The sequence below is a fragment of the Melitaea cinxia genome, chromosome 9, assembly GCF_905220565.1.
Source record: "Melitaea cinxia chromosome 9, ilMelCinx1.1, whole genome shotgun sequence".
NCBI classification, from domain to species: domain Eukaryota; kingdom Metazoa; phylum Arthropoda; class Insecta; order Lepidoptera; family Nymphalidae; genus Melitaea; species Melitaea cinxia.
Window position 1 is genome coordinate 4,460,197 of NC_059402.1, and position 18,450 is coordinate 4,478,646.

General features: G+C 31.8%; 4 protein-coding genes across 4 annotated transcripts; 1 reads left to right on the plus strand and 3 right to left on the minus strand.

Annotated features, from left to right (window-relative positions):
* Positions 1-238: 238 nt before the first annotated feature.
* On the minus strand, positions 239-6,493 carry LOC123656679 (dynein regulatory complex protein 10-like). The gene is given in 9 exon segments (XM_045592337.1): positions 239-351; positions 773-943; positions 2,456-2,585; positions 3,479-3,628; positions 3,708-3,843; positions 4,465-4,627; positions 5,145-5,288; positions 5,715-5,959; positions 6,370-6,493. Coding segments are annotated over 9 exon segments (1,332 nt in total). The 3' UTR covers positions 239-282.
* A 1,265-nt stretch (positions 6,494-7,758) lies between these two features.
* On the plus strand, positions 7,759-15,558 carry LOC123656504 (dynein regulatory complex subunit 2). The gene is made up of 9 exons (XM_045592175.1): positions 7,759-7,893; positions 8,083-8,196; positions 8,449-8,587; positions 9,095-9,318; positions 12,523-12,720; positions 13,792-13,986; positions 14,427-14,579; positions 14,872-15,104; positions 15,429-15,558. The coding sequence occupies exons 1-9, from the start codon at positions 7,759-7,761 to the stop codon at positions 15,556-15,558; spliced, it is 1,521 nt and encodes a 506-aa protein (XP_045448131.1).
* On the minus strand, positions 9,314-10,502 carry LOC123656505 (general odorant-binding protein 71). Its single transcript, XM_045592176.1, has 4 exons — positions 10,358-10,502; positions 9,833-10,066; positions 9,620-9,746; positions 9,314-9,516 (listed from the first exon to the last, which is right to left on the minus strand). The coding sequence occupies exons 1-4, from the start codon at positions 10,493-10,495 to the stop codon at positions 9,404-9,406; spliced, it is 612 nt and encodes a 203-aa protein (XP_045448132.1). The 5' UTR covers positions 10,496-10,502; the 3' UTR covers positions 9,314-9,403.
* Positions 15,559-16,629: 1,071 nt separating the features above from the next.
* On the minus strand, positions 16,630-17,256 carry LOC123656221. Its single transcript, XM_045591924.1, has one exon. It carries the CDS (start codon positions 17,131-17,133, stop codon positions 16,714-16,716), a length of 420 nt encoding a protein of 139 aa, XP_045447880.1. The 5' UTR covers positions 17,134-17,256; the 3' UTR covers positions 16,630-16,713.
* Positions 17,257-18,450: the final 1,194 nt, after the last annotated feature.

Genomic DNA, 18,450 nt, shown 5'->3' on the forward strand with positions numbered 1-18,450 from the left:
AATTAATATTTATAATAAATAAATTTATAATAAATAAAATTTTAAAAATTTGATGTAACCAGTTATATACGTTATAGCTGAATCGCTTGTTTGCTTAAATGAATTTAATTTATTATATTAAGCAAAATTTTTACTTCAAAAATTACAAAAAATAATCTCAATTCTTTCTGCAGCATTAAAATTATATTTCAAAATTTTCTGTTTTGGATTTTCACAGTTTATAAAATTAAACGATTTGTAAAGCAGTGTTTTTTATTACAATATTATACAAAAAAACATGTTCTATTTCTTTCCTCCCTTCTTCTCTGCAGCTGCAGCGGCCGCTTGCATTTTCTTCTGCAATTTCTTGAGCTAATAGGATTTTTAGGATTAAAGGTAAATATGAGAGTTTACGGAATTAAGGTTAATAGGAGGATTAAAGGTAAAGGAAAATAAAAATCTAATCGAAATTTATAAAAGAAATAATGATAAAAATAATATAATATGGGATAGGAAATTATAGTATACGGGTAGGGAAAATGGATTTAAACTTTTTTCTTCCCCTTTTTACCTTTTCCTTTAAGCTGCGTAAAAACGTATTTTTAAAATATATCTAATAATATTTTACAATTTTGATTATACCAGGTCCTATCTTGTCTTTACTTTAAGGCTTTACTTTTATCAGGAACAAGTTTTATCAAGAACAACAAATTCCATTTAACGCTTACATTCTACCACTTAACAATGTGCACATAATCTATAAAAAAAAGAAAACATTTTATGACAATCTTACCCGTTTCTTCTCCGCTCTATTGGCCAACACCTCTCTCCAAGCATTCTGGATGACTCTCGCTGCGTGTTCTATGAGGAACTTATTCATCTTCTCCTTCATCTCTTGGTGGTACTCTTCTTCCCTTTCTGCCATCAGTGGGATGTACTCTTTGTCCTGTTCTGCTATCTTTGCCTTATTTTAAAATAAATTATTATTCTTGTATATAATAAAAACAGGGCGTAGATTATGATAAATACATGTTGCAAGAGCTAAACATATTATAAATAAATAAATAATAAACATTTATACCATACACACACGTGTTCGACTGTTCACCAGATAAGAAATGGTAAGAAACTTGATGCTTGTGTTATAGGTATCCGTCGACTGATCTAGCTATATATAGTTTTTGTTCGATAAACACACATACAAATAATACATACATAAATAAATAAATATATATAATACACCCAAACTCGGGTCGGGAAACGAACACACAAACCCCTGCGCAGAAAGAAGGGACCACTAAAAACTGCGCCAAAGGGCTAGATCTATCTAATAATATATAAAATTCTCGTGTCATGGTGTTAAACATTGAACTCCTCCGAAACGGCTCGACTAGACTAGAGTAGGTCTGAGAATCGGCCAACATCTATTTTTCATTCCCCTAAGTTATAAAGAGGGGAAGGATTGAGAAGGTTAATAAAATATAAGGCAAAACAACGTTTGCGGGGTCAGCTAATAGGTATGTAAATATTAAGGCATGCAGTCATACACATTCATAATGTTTACAACTGTGTAGCTAGATTTCCTACCGATGATCAGCCAACCTTTGAATACCTACGTCAAACAGACACTTGAAATGTTCAATGCATAGAATATTCAATAGCAAACGCACTAAACTAAAACATTTTATTTTCTAAACTATTTCATTATATTTTCAATAATTAAGCTTTTCTGACGACTCTCTGTAATAAAATACTTAAGAATAGTTCGATATCGTATATCTATAATATAAAAACGAGTCGCTGAATGTGTTGCTAAGCGCAAAACTCGAGAACGGTTGGACCGATTTCGCTAATTCTTTTTTTTAAATGTTCCTTGAAGTACGAGGATGGTTCTTACGGAGAGAAAAATTCTAAAAAAAAAAAAAAATTAAATTTCCTGAAAAAGTCTAAAAACAACACTTTTCTATACTCCCATACAAAAGATTTGTGATAATACTTAAAAGTCAATTTGAACTTTTGTTTTGACTGACTTTTGAATTAAATACCATACGATAAAGTTTGTGAATATAGAGTAAATTAATAAATATAGAGTCAATTTGAACTTTCTTGCTATTCAATAAAGTTCATGTTAAGTAATATATTAGGGCGCATTTTACGTAAGTTATTAATGATTAAATTGATCTTAGTTGTAGACCGCATTTTAATTTAATTTTACATACAGTAAAAATGATATTAACTAGCTATTTCACATCTTAATATATATAAATCTCGTGTCACAATGTTTGTCCTCAATGGATTCCTAAACCACTTAACCGATTATAATAAAATTCGCACACCATATGCAGTTCGATCCAACTTGAAAGATAGGCTATATTTTATTTTGATATATTAATTATTATATTTAAGAAAAAAATAAAGAAGGCGGTACAAAGTTCGCCAGGTCAGCTAGTTGTTGATATAATCAAAATATGCAAACCTCTAGCTCTTCACATTTCTGCAACTCATCTTCATACTTCTCGGTAAAGTCGTCGAGCTCCACCTGCTTGTCTCCCATTTCAAGATCGTACTTCTGGAGCCAGGACAGTAACTGCGTCTCAACTTTAAATCTGAAAAAAGAATATCATGAATTTGAAATTTTTGACGTTATATTTACAAGTTTGATTCAAAAAACGGACTAGCCTAGTAGGATAAGCTATGAGGCACTTAAATATTACGTGAAACATTAACTTGTTAACCGACATCCAAAAAAGGAGGAGGTTTATTTATTTATTTATTTACACTTTCGCACACTAATACAAGGTTTTGGTTCTCAATTCGATTGTATTTTTTTTATGTATGTTACTTCAGAACTTTTGACTGGGTGAACCGATTTCGGCAAAAATTTTTAGCTGAAAGGTAGTGCGTTTCAATTGGTCCCATTAAAATTTATTTGAGATCCAACAACTACTTTTCGAGTTATATTTAATAATGCATTTTTACTTGACTATTTTTTCGTCGACCTACGTTGTATTATACCGCATAACTTTTTATTGGGTGTACCGATTTTGATGATTTTTAATTCAATCGACAGCCGATGTTTATCACGTGGTCACATTTAGCTTTCATTGAGATCTGACTACAACTTTTGGAGTAATCTTTGTAATGCGTATTTACTTGACTATTTTTTCGTCTACCTGCGTTGTATCACTCTTCGTTGTAATTGAAGTCGGTTTTTTTTCGTTTGCGAGCAAATACAATTGTATTATAATAATTCAATCAATTCACTTTGATTACTTACTGATATACTTATAGGGAGTACATAAAGTACCTATCAAAAAATATAACTATGCAATTATGCATAAGAACGAAAAGTTAACATAATATACACACCCATGTGCTTGTTAGTGTGTGTATAAGTGTCGTTGTAGAAGTAATCAATAAATATAACTTTAACAGCGTTCTTAAACTGTTTTAAATACATATAGAAAGGATACGGTCTAATTACGAACACTTATCTCACCTCCTAGCTCGCTGATTTTTCTCTTCGATAAGATGAGTCTTTAGCAAGTTTTCGTACATCTCTCTCGATTCAATTTCCTCTTCTTTGAGCATTTCGTTCTTTACTATGTGCGCTCGAGTGGCTAACACCATTTGACGATCAGAATCTAAGCTAAAAAAAACAAAAAATAAATAAATATAAATTAATTAATAATTAATCTTACTCGTTACAAGTACTAAAATATGCTCACATTTTTTTCTTCAGCTTAATGTCAGCTTCTTGATTCAGCATAGCTAACTCTTTCTCTAGTTTTGAAATCATTTCCGATTTCATTTTCATCGTCTCTTCAAATTTTTCGTTCTCTTCTTTCAGTGTATCCGTATATTCTATATCATTATATTACATTAATATACGTATATAATACATTAATTATAAATAATTATATATTGAATATTTAGAAAAAAAATGTGAACATGATACAGAACTAAGCATATTCCTTAAGCATGAAAAGTCGTAAATATTTTTTGAAAGTACAACCTGTACGAGTACATATTTTTATTTTTAATCATTTTTCTATTTTTGTAATATATATTATGTGCCTACGAACGTTCATAAGTATTTCTTTGATCAAGCTTTACATAAGTGTAGCGAAGGGGGACCCGGGATATACGGAGAGCTGGGATAGAGAGCTTTTCAAGTCATTTTAATATCGGCTCTTGATACTGCCCTTTTGTAACAGTATTAAGATGTATAGATAGGAAAACCTATTACTGGCCTTATTATTGTTAGTATTGTGTTAAATGTCATATATATACGAATTGTAACGCTGTTGGTTTTCGAATAAAATAAAATAAAAAATAAAATATTTGTCGCGAACTTAGGGGTGCCGTTATACAGCATTAGAGAGCATTAGGCTGAAGCAGTAGGATTCAACATGTTGTCACATAGAAATAGGTACCAATCTAAAATACGAAAACTTACATAAGTAAAAGGAATTACTTTTTAACCTTTAATTTTGCTCAACAGTTTCTGGTTAGATGCCTCCAGTTTCCTAGTATTAATTTTTGTAGTCAACTCCTCTGCTGCTGTTGTTTCCATCTGTCTCACCATAAGCTCGCGAAATTTTTCCAAAGTTATAAGGTACTCCATTCCAGAAACTTGTTGGTTTATCTTGTGTAATAATAGCAGTACATTTATAAACTATTGTACTATATTAAAATAAATCTTCAAGTAACTATTTATTTATCATACTTTAAAAGTAATATTCTGATTCCCAAAAAAAAACTTGATAGCTTCTAATAAGAGCTTCAAATATAAAAATATAAGTAAAAGATTTTTTTAAATTTTATTAAATTAATTAATTTTTTTAATTTTTAAAATTTGATTATTTTAGTAGATTTTCCCTTGGGCTTTTCGAGCTACCCACAATTTTTGACCTCAACATCATCTCCAAATACTAAATAAATTATAATTTTTTCATACCTCACTGAGTTCTGTATATTCAACTTTCATCTGAAAAAACAATATTTTACGAATAATAAATTCGTTAAAAATATACAAATTACAAACAATGGATGATACAGCAGTTTTTATGGATGCCTGAGTTTTAGGGATGTCTGTCGCGTTCTTGGGGAGGCCGATGTCCAGCAGTGGACTTGAATAAGCTGAACAGAACTCAACTGACGACTCAAATTTTTTGAGAGAGTAGATAAGTATATCTCACCTCTTGAATCATTTCCTCTACTTTCGGACGAAGTGCCGGGTAACTGTTCATAATGTACATCAGATGCCCGAGCTCAGGATTAAGTCGATTCTTCAATGATACATCACCCTAAGAATTTACATAATAAAAATTGGACAAGTTATGCACGAAGTTATGCATTAGAGTTACCTAAAAGTTACCTGTATATTAGAAACACATAAAAAGCTTTTAAATTCTGAAAATAAAATTACGTAATAAATAATAATGCGTTATCATGTTCATACTCATTGTTTGTGATTATGTTGTGTTTTCGAACAAAGGATTCATATATATTCATTCAACATACGTCTAATTTTCGGTGTTTGTTGACTGTGAAACAACCATTGGAAAACAATTGAAATAATAGAATCTCATCCCATATTTACCATTTTATGCTTTCTTATATTATTTGATATAACTGAGTTACTATTTCATAATTTTGGTTTGAATTGCAATGTTAAAGAAAACTAGATTTTTAATAACTGCCATATTATTTTTTGCATGTTGTTTACCAACCGCTTTGACATCCTCCATAGCAGCCATGTTAAGCAAACTGGTCGTGAAGAGCGGATTATCATACTGTTCAAATATAAAAACCAAATCCTCCATATGCTGAGATGATAGGATAGAGTTTAGTGTGCGGTACTCTTGCACTAAGTTTGGAAGGCAGAGCGCCAATTTAGTTTTATAGACAGCTTCGTCCAATATCTTTGTGATCCGCTCAGCTTGGATGTGGCACTCTAAATCGATTGGGGATGCGGCTGAAGAGATAAATATTACTTTAGACCTTAAAGTATTCTATTTATCAATATGTAATTTAACATAAACTATATGCATAAGTACATACATCAAAATACATTTCTGTGTTTTTAATGAGATACTTACAAATAATTTTAAGCGGTAAAGTATAAGAATGTTCTCGATGATACTATTTCATGAGAGGCTACAGTTCTGTAAGAACAGAAACTCGACGACGCATTTGTTGCAAAAATACTAAATAACCATTATATTCCAAGCTGACAACGTACTTTTGTTAATTAAAACATGAAATACTTATTATTTTGCAATGTCGTAACGTGTCTCGTCTTTACTTGAGATAGACCCCTCCCCAAGAACCTCTTTCAAAAGTAAAATACCTAAAGCTAAGTCCATAATTTAAATGAAAATATACCATTATCCTTAGTGAAGTCTTGATCCCCTCTATCGGAAGCTGCAGCAGAAAAACTACTTCCCGTTTTAGAACTGTCGGAAAATGTCGACGGCGACTGTAATGTCCCTGACGACAGAGCGTCCATTTTGCGTTCTATCTAAAATATTTTTTGCTTGAAGCTGTTTCGGCAAATTTTCTTGAATTTCCACAAAATATACTTATTTGGAGACTGTTTATACTTTTTTGACTTGATGCATATAAATATGTTGGCTTTTCTACTAGATAATAAAGACGCGTGTAATATGACATAAGTTAGTCTTAAAAAGTAACAAGCGTATAAAAACTTTTTAATTATAATAAATATCGTTTTCATTTTAAAGTAAAACAAGCTACTTACATTTTATCCTGCAATAAACATCAATTGTAATTTTTAATAGTGTTAAGGTCGCTGATTTGAAATTAAATCCGAACTCCAACCTGTTGCTACGAAACTCAAAGGTTTGTTCAATACCACATAATTATTTATCATCGCAGCGTACTGTCGCTTCCTATATCGTTTCTTATATTTTATTAAGGTAAGTACACGTAAATATAATACTACTGTTAGGATTTTGTATTCACTAGTAGTCGCCCAGTGGTCAGAATTCGACCATAATTAATTTAAATTAGGTATAAGTTTAAACATTGAACAAAGAGTACTTATATATCCGTGTTTGTGTCAAATGAATGGTAGTGTCTGTATTTTTTTTTTATTGATTTAATGTATTATTTATGCATAATTTAAAAAAAAATATTAGCATACTACGCTCCTTCTCTATATAAAGTATAAGTGCCCGGTCTTTCATACTCCTCCATTGGCGAAATTTTTAAAAAAGGGGCAAAAAATTTTTATTTCACGTATTATTAACATATACCTATTTAGGTAAACAATTAAAATAACAATTTAAATTCTGTCTCACTTGACTTCGGTAATTTCAAAGTTTCTTTTGATTAAAGACTGTTTTTTTTATTTCTGAATAACCTAATAAAAACTTATTCACCTAAAACTTTATAACATTTCAAAAATAGCAAAATACAAATACAAAAATATATTAAAATTTAATACCTGAAAAATACGAGTTAAAAAATGGATGATTAGCAATCACTACGCTATAATTTGACTAGCCCGTTGGCGCAGTTTGTAGTGACCCTGCTTTCTGCTCCAGGGGTTGTGGGTTCGATTCCCACCCAGAGTCTGTTACCTATAACACAAGCATTAAATTGCTTACTTTAGGAACAGACGACCGTGTGTGTATTGTGTAGATATTTATTATCATTATTATTAAATTGGCAGCATTGTGTATGTTAATTATTTTTGTCCTTTTATAAAGTAGAACCTTTAATTATTTTAGATACTAGTAATAAAACAAGATGCCAAAGAAAGCCAAAGTGAACAAACTGGCGCGCATGTCCGACGAGGAACGCGCACGTTACTTACAGCACCGAGCTGATGTCGAGGAAGAGGCCAGGCGGAGAAAGCGCGAACTTGTCGCCAGATTTATTAAGGTAACCGCTACTACTCCCATAGCAACTTCGATATCAGTCATGTCATTAAATGTCATGTAATTAAATGGAGTCCTGCAACAGTCTCCACCACCGTAGTAAAATAAAATACTTTCAGATTTTACAGCATTAAGTTAGATTACCTTCAACACCAATAAAAAAAATGTGAAATTATCTAAGCTATTTTTACAGAATAAATTAGACAAGGAAGAAGTTTTCGCAAGAATAAATACCGCGAAGATAAACCAAGAATGGCGGTATATTTTACGAAAAATAAAATGCAAACAAATGGCGTCAGAAATACAGGTAATTAAAAATTATTACTGCAATGATATTGGTCGCATTGATGGATTCGATGATTTAATTCCCTTTTTGACTGAAGTTTAAGACTTTCCGATAGTTATTGCAAGTATTAAACAATACGGGTTGCTTAGTGTAGTAATAGTTGCCGAGTGTTCTGATTACCTACAATTGGAAAGAGGTTAGTAAAAGTTACTATCAAACTTAACGACGTAACTAAGACTTAAAACAATTCACACCATATCTTTTTTTTTTCAGAGCATGGTAACGAGTTTCAACTTTTTGCTGGAAAGAAAAAATCGCCTTTTAAACTCGTTGATGGAAGCTATCGAAGACTCGGATGAGCAACATCGACGCGCTTTTCAAGCCCACACGGAAAATTTGAGCTACTTTCTTCGTAATTACGCATATCTAATATAAATGTTATTTATTTTATTATGACATAATTTTCAAAAGGATCACGCCTCAGTCTGTAATATCTCACTGCTGGGTTTAGGCCTCTTTCCCCATGTAGGAAAAGGATCAGAGCTTAATCCACCACACTACTCTAATGTGGGTTGGCGGATAAATTCCCTAGTATGAGACCTACACAAAATGACCGACGCCGACAGCTTAATGTGCTCTCCGAGGCACGGTAGGGAGACTTGTGGGACTGCATAAACGCCCAGACCACGGCAAACATCTGTATGGGTAGTACAAATGTTTGTCATGTGCGGGGATCGAACCCGCAACCGCCAGCGCAACAGTCAAAAACCAGTGCTGTGACCGTTGCGCCAACGCGTCGTCGAAAAATATAATCGCATTTATATTACAAAGTAATACAAATATTTGTCAATAAGATTAATATTTCCTTTAAATGAAATTTACTTGTTACACTTTTTTTCAAAATATAAATACTTTTCAGACATAGGATCACAAAGACTTGATAAGCTGCAAGCTGAATATGACTATCAAAAGAATAACTTTCTTGAAAACTGGGATAAAGAGGATATCGATATTACCGATAGCCAGGATAGAGCAGAATTTAATTTAACACTTATAACTTACATACAAGACACAGACTTCAAAGGATATAAAAAGGAAAAGGAAATACAAAGAGCAACTGAGAAAAACGACGCTAGACTTGAGGTATACATTTTAAAAGCAATTTTCTTTTTATTAAGAATTATTCATTGAGGTACATTATATGATACTTAATTAGTATGATTTAGGATTATTCGAAGAGATAACTTGTTTTTTCACTCCAATTGTCACAGTTAGCCCTCCCCTTTTCTGTTAAGCAGGTCAATAAATCCTTTGAAAACTTACATTTGTCTTCTGTATTTTCTGGAACAGTAAAAGTTTATTATATTTACTGAGAAGGCAATGGTCAAGCAATTTTGTTGCAATTTTAGAAACATTTTATACACGAATAAAATTTCAAAAATACCATTATCCAATATTTCAAAACATTCCTCTATTGTTTCTTGAATAAAATCCTGCAAATCTTCATTTTTCTCGTCCTTTATGAACGCATGTGTCACTAGATATCTATCTGGCATTCCTCTATCGTCTGTCTAAAAATAGACATAAAAAAAACAATGACATGGCACAACGCAAACAAATATACTTTAAGCATTATTAAGAATAATTTATCATGTACCATATGTAGGTTTTCCAATAAACAGTGAAAAATACAAGCTTTCTCCATTTCTTTACTGGAATTGTCACTTGAATTCGTTTTGCTATAGTTCATGTCGTAATTATTACTTTTTTTGGAATGTGGATTATATTGACTTCTCTGTCCGGAATTAATTTCTACTCGCTTTTCGCGTTTGTATCTTCTAGAAGATTGAGTTGATGGATAGTAATTGAAATGTTGCATTCCATTTGAGTCCTATAAAATATAATGGGATTATGACATAGAAATATAAAAAAATATATTAAAAAACTTTAAAAATTAAACTCATCAAACGCAGTTACAAAAAACGCAGTCCATAAAATATTAACTAAATATCAAAAGTTTTAAATTATAATTCAACAATATACACAATGCATTTTTTCACTAAGGCGTAAAAATTGCAGCATTTTTCCAAACACTAAAAACAAGTCAGTACTTACTATTATCGTTATATGCTAATTTCTAAAATGAAGAGTCCTGAAAAACTCTGACCGTACTAACACTTACTGAGTTCATGTCTTCGGTCTGTAAAAAATCATCCCGTCCACTTATCTGTTCATTTCTTCTGTAGTTATTCATCATTCCATCCCTGCCTCTACCAGATCCGCTATTATTATCATTCATCCTGTTACTTCTTCCATTCATCCTATTATCACCCATTCGTTTACCATTTTCATTACCGTTTTCTCTGTTTTGCCTTTTATCGTATCTTTCTCTTCCATCGTTTCTGTTATCCATATTTCTGTTTCTGTCCTCATAGTCATCATCTCTGTTTCCATTTCTATTATTCCAATTTTCATTTTTGTTTTCCCTGTCCCATTGGTTTCTCTGATTATAATCTCGATCTTTCCAATCTTCTGATGAATGACGGGTACTGTTTCTTTCCATCTGTTTCATGCAGTTATTATAAACTCTTCTAAATTCATCTTCTTTAGCACCACGGTCTGAACGGCAATTAAGGGCCTGTTGGTTAAGTAACCATAAATGTAATTGTACGATAAATTATAACTTCTATGATTTTATAGGTACATAGTTAGTTATCTATATTAAATATTTTTAAATAATACCCTACATTTTTCTACCAAATAATTTAAAACCCTGTTTTAAAATATTTAAAATAGATATCTACATATTATCATCAAACATCGAAAATAATATAATAAATTATACATAATACTTAGAAGTTAATCATTATTGTTATACTTACATAAATAGAGTTTGAAATTAGGAGATAAAATACAAGAACACACTTTTGCCATAGACGCATCTTTACATATGGTGCAGATATAACGATGTCATAAATCCGTTCGCCAACCATCGTATATAGGGTATTTCCAGAAGTCACGCTCGACTAAATTTACAATTTTTTTAATATCTTTATTACGATGTAGGGTCAGAAAAATGATTACAAAGTAAAATATTGAAATAAGGTGAATTTTAATTTTTGGGTCTATATATGTATTTATCAAATTCATTTACCTATTCATTTAATGTGCTCAAGGCTATATTTTCTATAAAATTTTTGTACAAATACTTTTTTTTAAAGTAAAACTTCTTTCGCATTTGAGTTACGGGGAATAAGCTGATGAATGTATGACGAGAGCGTCGCGAAACATGTGATCGGGCGAAGCGAACGGAAGTTGAGAAGTAGATATAAATAAGTGAATATAGAAAGAGAGACAGAGTTACGTTTCGTTAGTTTTACTTCAGTCGTGTGGTCTAAAGCAAACTGTTTTTTTTTTAATGTAGTTATATGACTATTATGACATGAGAGAAATTTAGCCTTTTCTTTAAATCACACATATGTACTTAAGGCTGTATTTTTAAAATATTAGAATAGCTTAATAAGAAAAACAAGTCAGTGAAACAATTTAACATTACTAATTATCCTTTCAGTAATAAAATCTTTTTCAAATCTTTCTTTTCATACTATCATGATAGACATCAGACGGGTACCTACAATATCTATAAGTACCTATCTATCAATTTTAAAACTATCCCAAACACCTTAGTGTGATGGAAAGCCTGAATAGGTATACCTAAAAATATTACTTGAACAAAATTGATACAAAATATTACTTGAAGAATGGTGTAGAAAGGCTATTCTACTTCATAAAAATATTTGAGTTATGTATTCGTGTAAAGTATATATATTTTTTGTCAGTACTTTGATTTAGATAATTAACTTAAAATAATTCAAAGGTACACATCAATCTCATATGTACAAGCTGAATTAACGCAAATTCGTTACGGTTGTCGAGATAATCCGACTAGCGGCGGAACTTGTTTGACATTAATTGCAGGAAGAGAAGTTGTGACTAATTCCAAATTACCTTGTTTGAAGCTTGACATGACTCCACTATTATCGGACAAATTGTTAGTATCTTACATATATTCGTAACGCGACTTCACTTGCACGAAAAAAACTTTGTCGTAATTAACAACTCGCAATATAAGTAGTTAGTTCTAAGCTCACTTAAATACTGACCACTACACCTTGTAAGAATTAATTACAAAATTATCTAGACGTTAGGTAGGTTTTTATATTAGATTACCTTGACATTTTTATTTTAATAAACTTTTTTTTTCTAATAAAATAATTATGAATGATAAAGAGCAATGAGAAACAAAATAATAGGCCTCGTCACTAATACCTACATTTGAATAATTAGCAAGAAGAAGAAATGCGCAATCTTTGCAAGCCAAAACAATTGGAGATAGAAATGTACTGGTCGAAACTACGTGAAGTTTACGACATGTATCTTGAGCAACACAATCCTATCATGAGTCATTACAACGCCTTACGAGAAAAAGATGATTTCTATCAAAACGATATAGCAAAAAATGATATTCTGATACTACAAGCCACGGTAAGTTTTAAATTCAACAGTTAGGATAACATTTTTGCACCTAAGTAATTAGGTAGGTTATACACATAACAAAATTACGTTTTAGGTCAGTCCTTATGAGCTCAGATTTATGATTTGGACTTCAGAGCCTACGTTTGAATGACGTTTTTAAGACCTCATCAAGAAGTTGAATACCTAACGTAGACTTTCAGATCTAATCAAAAAGAGCTCTTAAAGAGCTCGTTTTTCTGAACTTGCAAAAATAAACATATAGGTAAAGAGATAAAAAGATATTCATTTAGACGTCAAAAAATTGACTTGCCATTTATGAGTTGATTAAGAACTCTGAATTCTGAGTTCATAAAAATGAGCTACTTAAAACGTTATGTTAGAACTCTATAAGAGGTCTTTTAAACTTCATACTGAAATCTTTATGATTTGGATGCTGACTGGGTACCTACAATGTTGGTTCACAAATGTAATTGTTTTTTCTTTTTTTTTTTTTATTATTCTTATAGAGTTTACTTTTTCAATTAGTAACAGAATGATAGTGTCCTTTTTTAATGTTATCATTTGAGAGCGAACTGCGGTCACCAACCCGCCTGCCCAGCGTGGTGACTATGGGCAAAACACATGAGTTCACGCCATTTTTGGCGTGAACTTGTGGAGGACTATGTCCAGTAGTGGACTGCGAAAGGCTGCTGTGGTAGTGGTGGTGGAAAGCGAACTATATGACCATTTCATTGATAGGTGGGTTAGGTAGGTACCTACAGTAAGTTAATGTTTGGACTTTGGGTGGTCTCGTAGAAATGAGAAATAGGCTATAACCACCAAATGTCCTGCACAATCTGTGCAATTATTTGTTAAATAATACATTTGTGGTGTACAATAAAGTGTAAGTAAATAAAATATTTGAAGTATCAATATAAGCTATTGTAATCTCACTGTTATTAGTTCTCTGTTGTATAACTGTTATTAGTTCTGTATTGTACACTTATTTTGGTTATTTTGTATCAATCAAAAAGACGTTTTAGGTACAGTTTATTAACTAACTAACAAACAAGACCTTTTTAAATAGTCGTCATTCATCAGGAAAGTCTATACATTCTGCAAAAAGAATGGTTAAAGACAACAAACACAATGAGTTGTAAACTAAATCGTATGAATAATCGTAAGGAAGAACTCGCCAAGAAGTACTGGCAGATGAAGAAGGAAACTAAAGCAGCTAAAAGTAAAGAAGATGAGATGCTAGCTGTACTGGTCGATGCTAGTCAAGACGCTGTAAAGGTAGTCTCTTGTGTCATATATTCATTTCGGCCTATCACAGTTCACTGCTGGACATAGGCCTCCTTAAGTTCGCGCCAAGGATGGCGCGAATTCATTTGTTTTGCCCATAGTCACCACGCTGGGCAGGCGGGTTGGTGACCGCAGGGCTGGGTTCATCGCACCGAAGACGCTAACATTACGACGAATATTATAATAATTTAAGTCCTGAAAAAATGTTTGAAGACGCATAATAAAGAACAGAGTCTGTTAAGTCAACAGCCTTCAAATAAAAATATCTGCGCCAAGCGGGAATCGATCCCACGACGCGTGCGTCAAGGCCCAATTTTCGTACCCTTACACCAGTAGATCAACAATATAGTAATGAGTATGATGATAATCTATTTTTAGAACAATGGTGATCCTGAATAAAATGTAAAATATAATAATATTAAACCTTTCAGCGTCTTGAGAATTACGAAAATAAATTGCAAAAAATCAAGCAAATGTCTGAAATTTGCAGTAAATACGAGAAAGAAATGGACCACATGTTTCTTGAAGACGCCGGAGACGACATACCATCTGTTGATTTCGAAACACTGGACAGTGATATGATTGTAAGTTCTAAGTTTTATTATCTCGTTGGCGACGTAGGCATAACTACTGGTCGATGCGCTAGCAGTCGCAGTTTCAAACCCCGCACACAGGACTCCTAAACTACTTAACCGATTTTAATCAAATATACCGTGAGCAGTTTGATCCAACTTGAAAGATAGGCTATATTTTATTTCGATAAAATAATTATAATATTCACAAAAAAAAATACGGCGGTACGAATTTCGCCAGGTTAGCTAGTATAAGAATATAAAACCTTAAATTCGAATTAATCATTTAATATTTTAAATTTAGCAACAATGTAAGAAGTTCAAGAAAATGGACAAATTCCTCCTAAAAATGAACAGAGTTAAAGTTCAAACTATGTGTCTCAAAACAGAGAGAGCTAAACTAGCAAAGGAAAATATTCAACTAAAACAATATATCAAGAGGTATCTGACAGAACTAGCCCTCAAAGGTGGGAAAGATAGACCACAAAGTATGAAATGCCAGACGGAGCCAAGGATTGAAGTCAATGGGAAATTATTGTAAGTCTTTTAATATTTATAAATTCACTAGCAATATTAATATTAATAATGACTATTAATATATTTATAAATTAACTATTTATTATTAAAAATGAAGTAAGGTTTAGAAATGATTTATATTTCTTATATCATAATTTATTAAATTGCAACATGTTATTTTCAATGAAATTTAATTTATCAAAGTACATTAGAAATGTATTTAATTGTTTATTGATTAATAATGCAAAATACAGCTATAATAAGTATATAAAAAAAAAACCTTTCTTTAATATTAGGGCTTTTTAAACCATAATATTTTAAAATAATCATTTCAATGTACATCAGAAATCGCCCAGTGACCTGCATCGAAGGAGCACTTTCAAACGCAGTAATGCATGAACAAAGAATGAAGCTACAGGAAAAGAAGAACAAAGAATTGGTAGTGAGAGCATACCCTCGAGTTGATTGCTGGTAGAAATTAAGATTAAGATTATCCTTAATATTTATCCCAAAGTATGCGAATTATAGCCTGTTTGGACATGTTCAGACTACCAAGATCTATTAGATGGAATAACTTTGTGTCTAACATTCGGCTTATTAATAAATGTTCATAATGTTGGTTGTAATGTTTGGTTGGAACATTTTCTATAGGAAACTATAATGTGTTTAATATAAAACTTATAGTAACTATAAGTTTTAATGTTTAATTACAGTTAAGTGTGTGATATTTATACTAATTTTGTAATTCCAACGACAATGTTACTTTTTTTATTAATAACAAGTATAAAATTACTAGCATACACTTTACAAGCTATGTAAGCAGGCGTGGATCCAGCCATTAAAAAAAGGTTGTGGTCACAGCCTCCCGAAAATCTGCAAAGTGCCAGTCAGAGTATAAACTTACCCATGAACAATCATGACTTATAGACGACTTTTGAATTTGATTAATATTGACTTTGGACTTAGGTTTGGAAATAATCATTGGAAGAAGTCAGACCAGTAGCAATGTTGAATTCGGTGCCTCAACCATTTCAAATTATTGCCCTATAAAGGATGTAAATGTTGCTCCATAAATGAGGAATAATAATTAATCCATGAGGATAGAGGTTAAAAAATAACCCATTATTTTCGATGATACTTTTGAGGCAAAAATATCTGGAATATATTTTTGCTGACCTTTTTTTTTAGTCTGCCAATTCCATTATTTCATAGAATAATTTAGTCAAGGGAAAAAATGTTTTGGATTTGGCAGGCAGGTCGTGGGCATGATCACCTTGCCCACAATGGTGGATCCGACCCTGTGTAAGTTCATTTTCATTATATTACTTTAAAATAATTACATTATCTATTTCTAAGTACTATTCTGTTATAACAAGAGCCATTCTATTCTTTTGTGTATAATTGTCTTTTACACTGATAGGTTTTAAAACACTTGTATAATCAAGAAACTTAAGTATACTGTTAATATAATAATATAAATAAGGATATTGTGAGTAATTTTAACATTGAACACAGATATTTTTGTAAATAGAAATAAAAAACTTAATGGAAAAGTATGTTTTATTCGAACAATTACAAAATATTGGAATTAGTTCATAACTTACAAAACTAAATGTCTGGTTTGTTTCGATTATTCCATCGGTGTAATTCCATGCATGCCGTTAGATTCATCGTTTCCCAAGTTCCATGGATCATCAAGGGCTGACAAAAATTTCGCTAAGCTTTTGTGACCTTCCACATCAATATTTTTTGTCATTTCCGCCGAGAATGGCACGTACTCATCACAAATAACACTTTTCCCTTGCGATGTACCATATATCTCATACCAGCCCTCCAAGGGTTCATTCAATGGCCTCTTCAGTTTAATAAGTATTTCCTGGTCGTCTACAGTTTTCACATAAAATCCTTCACTAGCTGAAACTTTTGTAACATTTCCCCACAGACATACTTTGGCGCCAATTCGATGCGTTAAATTTCCGGCTGTCACGTATGGAACGAACTCATCGTTATCGGGATATTGTTGATCTTCAAAATCGTCACGATCACCCATATTAGCAATTTACAATGAATAAGAAAAATAAAACTCTAGAGAACAAGCAATATGAATTTGAATAAATTCCTACATCCACTTCCTATTGCATGCATGTATTTTATATTTTGACAGTGACATCGACTTGTTGTTTTAAAATTTATCCCCAATAGGGAAAGGCAAAGGACTATAATCCATACAGCCTGACATCGACTTGTTTAGTACATGTTTATTTTCATATTTTTTTTTTCATAAAGCAAAGATCTTACACCAAACAGCTTAGTATTCATTTCGCAAAAAATAAGAGGCCTGTGTAATGTGTTTTTATTGGAGGATATATTAAAAAAGGGCATGACAGCATAATTTATATCAAATTATCAATAAAACGGAGTAAAGTTTTTGAGTAAACTTGCATATTAACTCAACCTACTGCCTCCTGTGACAAATGCTACAAGTTGAAAATTATCGTTGTAGAATATTAAAATAAGATTTAAAAAATTCTTGTTCGTGAACTAAGTGGGCTATGTTTCAACTGTGGTATTTTCTTTCGTAGAATAAAAGATTTTCTAACAATTTCACACATTTTGATAACTCATTCGCCTCGCCTATTCACATAGTTTACCTGAATTGTACCAGTTTTTTTTTGCAAGTTTTAGGTAAAAAGGAATATAACTAGATACATCACTATCCACGAAAAATATACGCTTCAGCCTGTAATATCCCACTGCTGGACATAAACCTCTTTTCCAATGTAGGAGAAGGATCAGAGCTGAATCCACCACGCTGCTCCAATGTGGGTTGGCGGATATTCCCTAATATGAGTAACGATCCAAGCATATAGTTTTTAGAATTTTTGTCTATTTGTCTGTATGTATGTCCGGAATAAACTCAAAAACACAAATACGTACACAAAATCTTGCGATACGCTTTATCTTTGGTTTACGAAAATATTATCACGTTTCCCAGTTTCGTATTGAACTTAAGATCCCTATCCACGTTTGCCGTGATATGGACATCCTTTCTTTTCTCTATAATATACTCCATGATCGAAATTCTCCCTCCTACCTTCGGTCCCGTTTTCATCTCCTTTCTTCCCCAACACGTTCTAGGTCTTGCATCACATCGATGCTTGAAGTTGTTATTTTTCTAAAATACTTTTATGTACTTAATTAAAAACCAATTAACAAAATTAAAAAAAAAATCAAGAACTAAAAAATATATATAAAATTCAACATTCTTTTTTTTCAAATTGTGTTGCTTCTTTACTATCCGAAGGAACTTCGTACCTCCCTGGTGTCCCATGACAGCGCATAATTTTTTATATTAATTTTGAATAAG

Excerpts from the sequence above, each read along its gene's own strand:
- LOC123656504 (XM_045592175.1), top strand. The coding sequence starts at position 7,759 with ATGCCAAAGAAAGCCAAAGTGAACAAACTGGCGCGCATGTCCGACGAG. Across the intron at positions 7,894-8,082 it reads TTGTCGCCAGATTTATTAAG|AATAAATTAGACAAGGAAGA; the intron begins GTAACCGCTACT and ends CTATTTTTACAG. Across the intron at positions 15,105-15,428 it reads GAAGTCAATGGGAAATTATT|AAATCGCCCAGTGACCTGCA; the intron begins GTAAGTCTTTTA and ends AATGTACATCAG.
- LOC123656221 (XM_045591924.1), bottom strand. The coding sequence starts at position 17,133 with ATGGGTGATCGTGACGATTTTGAAGATCAACAATATCCCGATAACGAT.
- LOC123656505 (XM_045592176.1), bottom strand. The coding sequence starts at position 10,495 with ATGAATGGAAGAAGTAACAGGATGAATGATAATAATAGCGGATCTGGT. Across the intron at positions 10,067-10,357 it reads AGACCGAAGACATGAACTCA|GACTCAAATGGAATGCAACA; the intron begins GTAAGTGTTAGT and ends TATATTTTATAG. Across the intron at positions 9,517-9,619 it reads TTTTGAAATATTGGATAATG|AAAATACAGAAGACAAATGT; the intron begins GTATTTTTGAAA and ends TTACTGTTCCAG.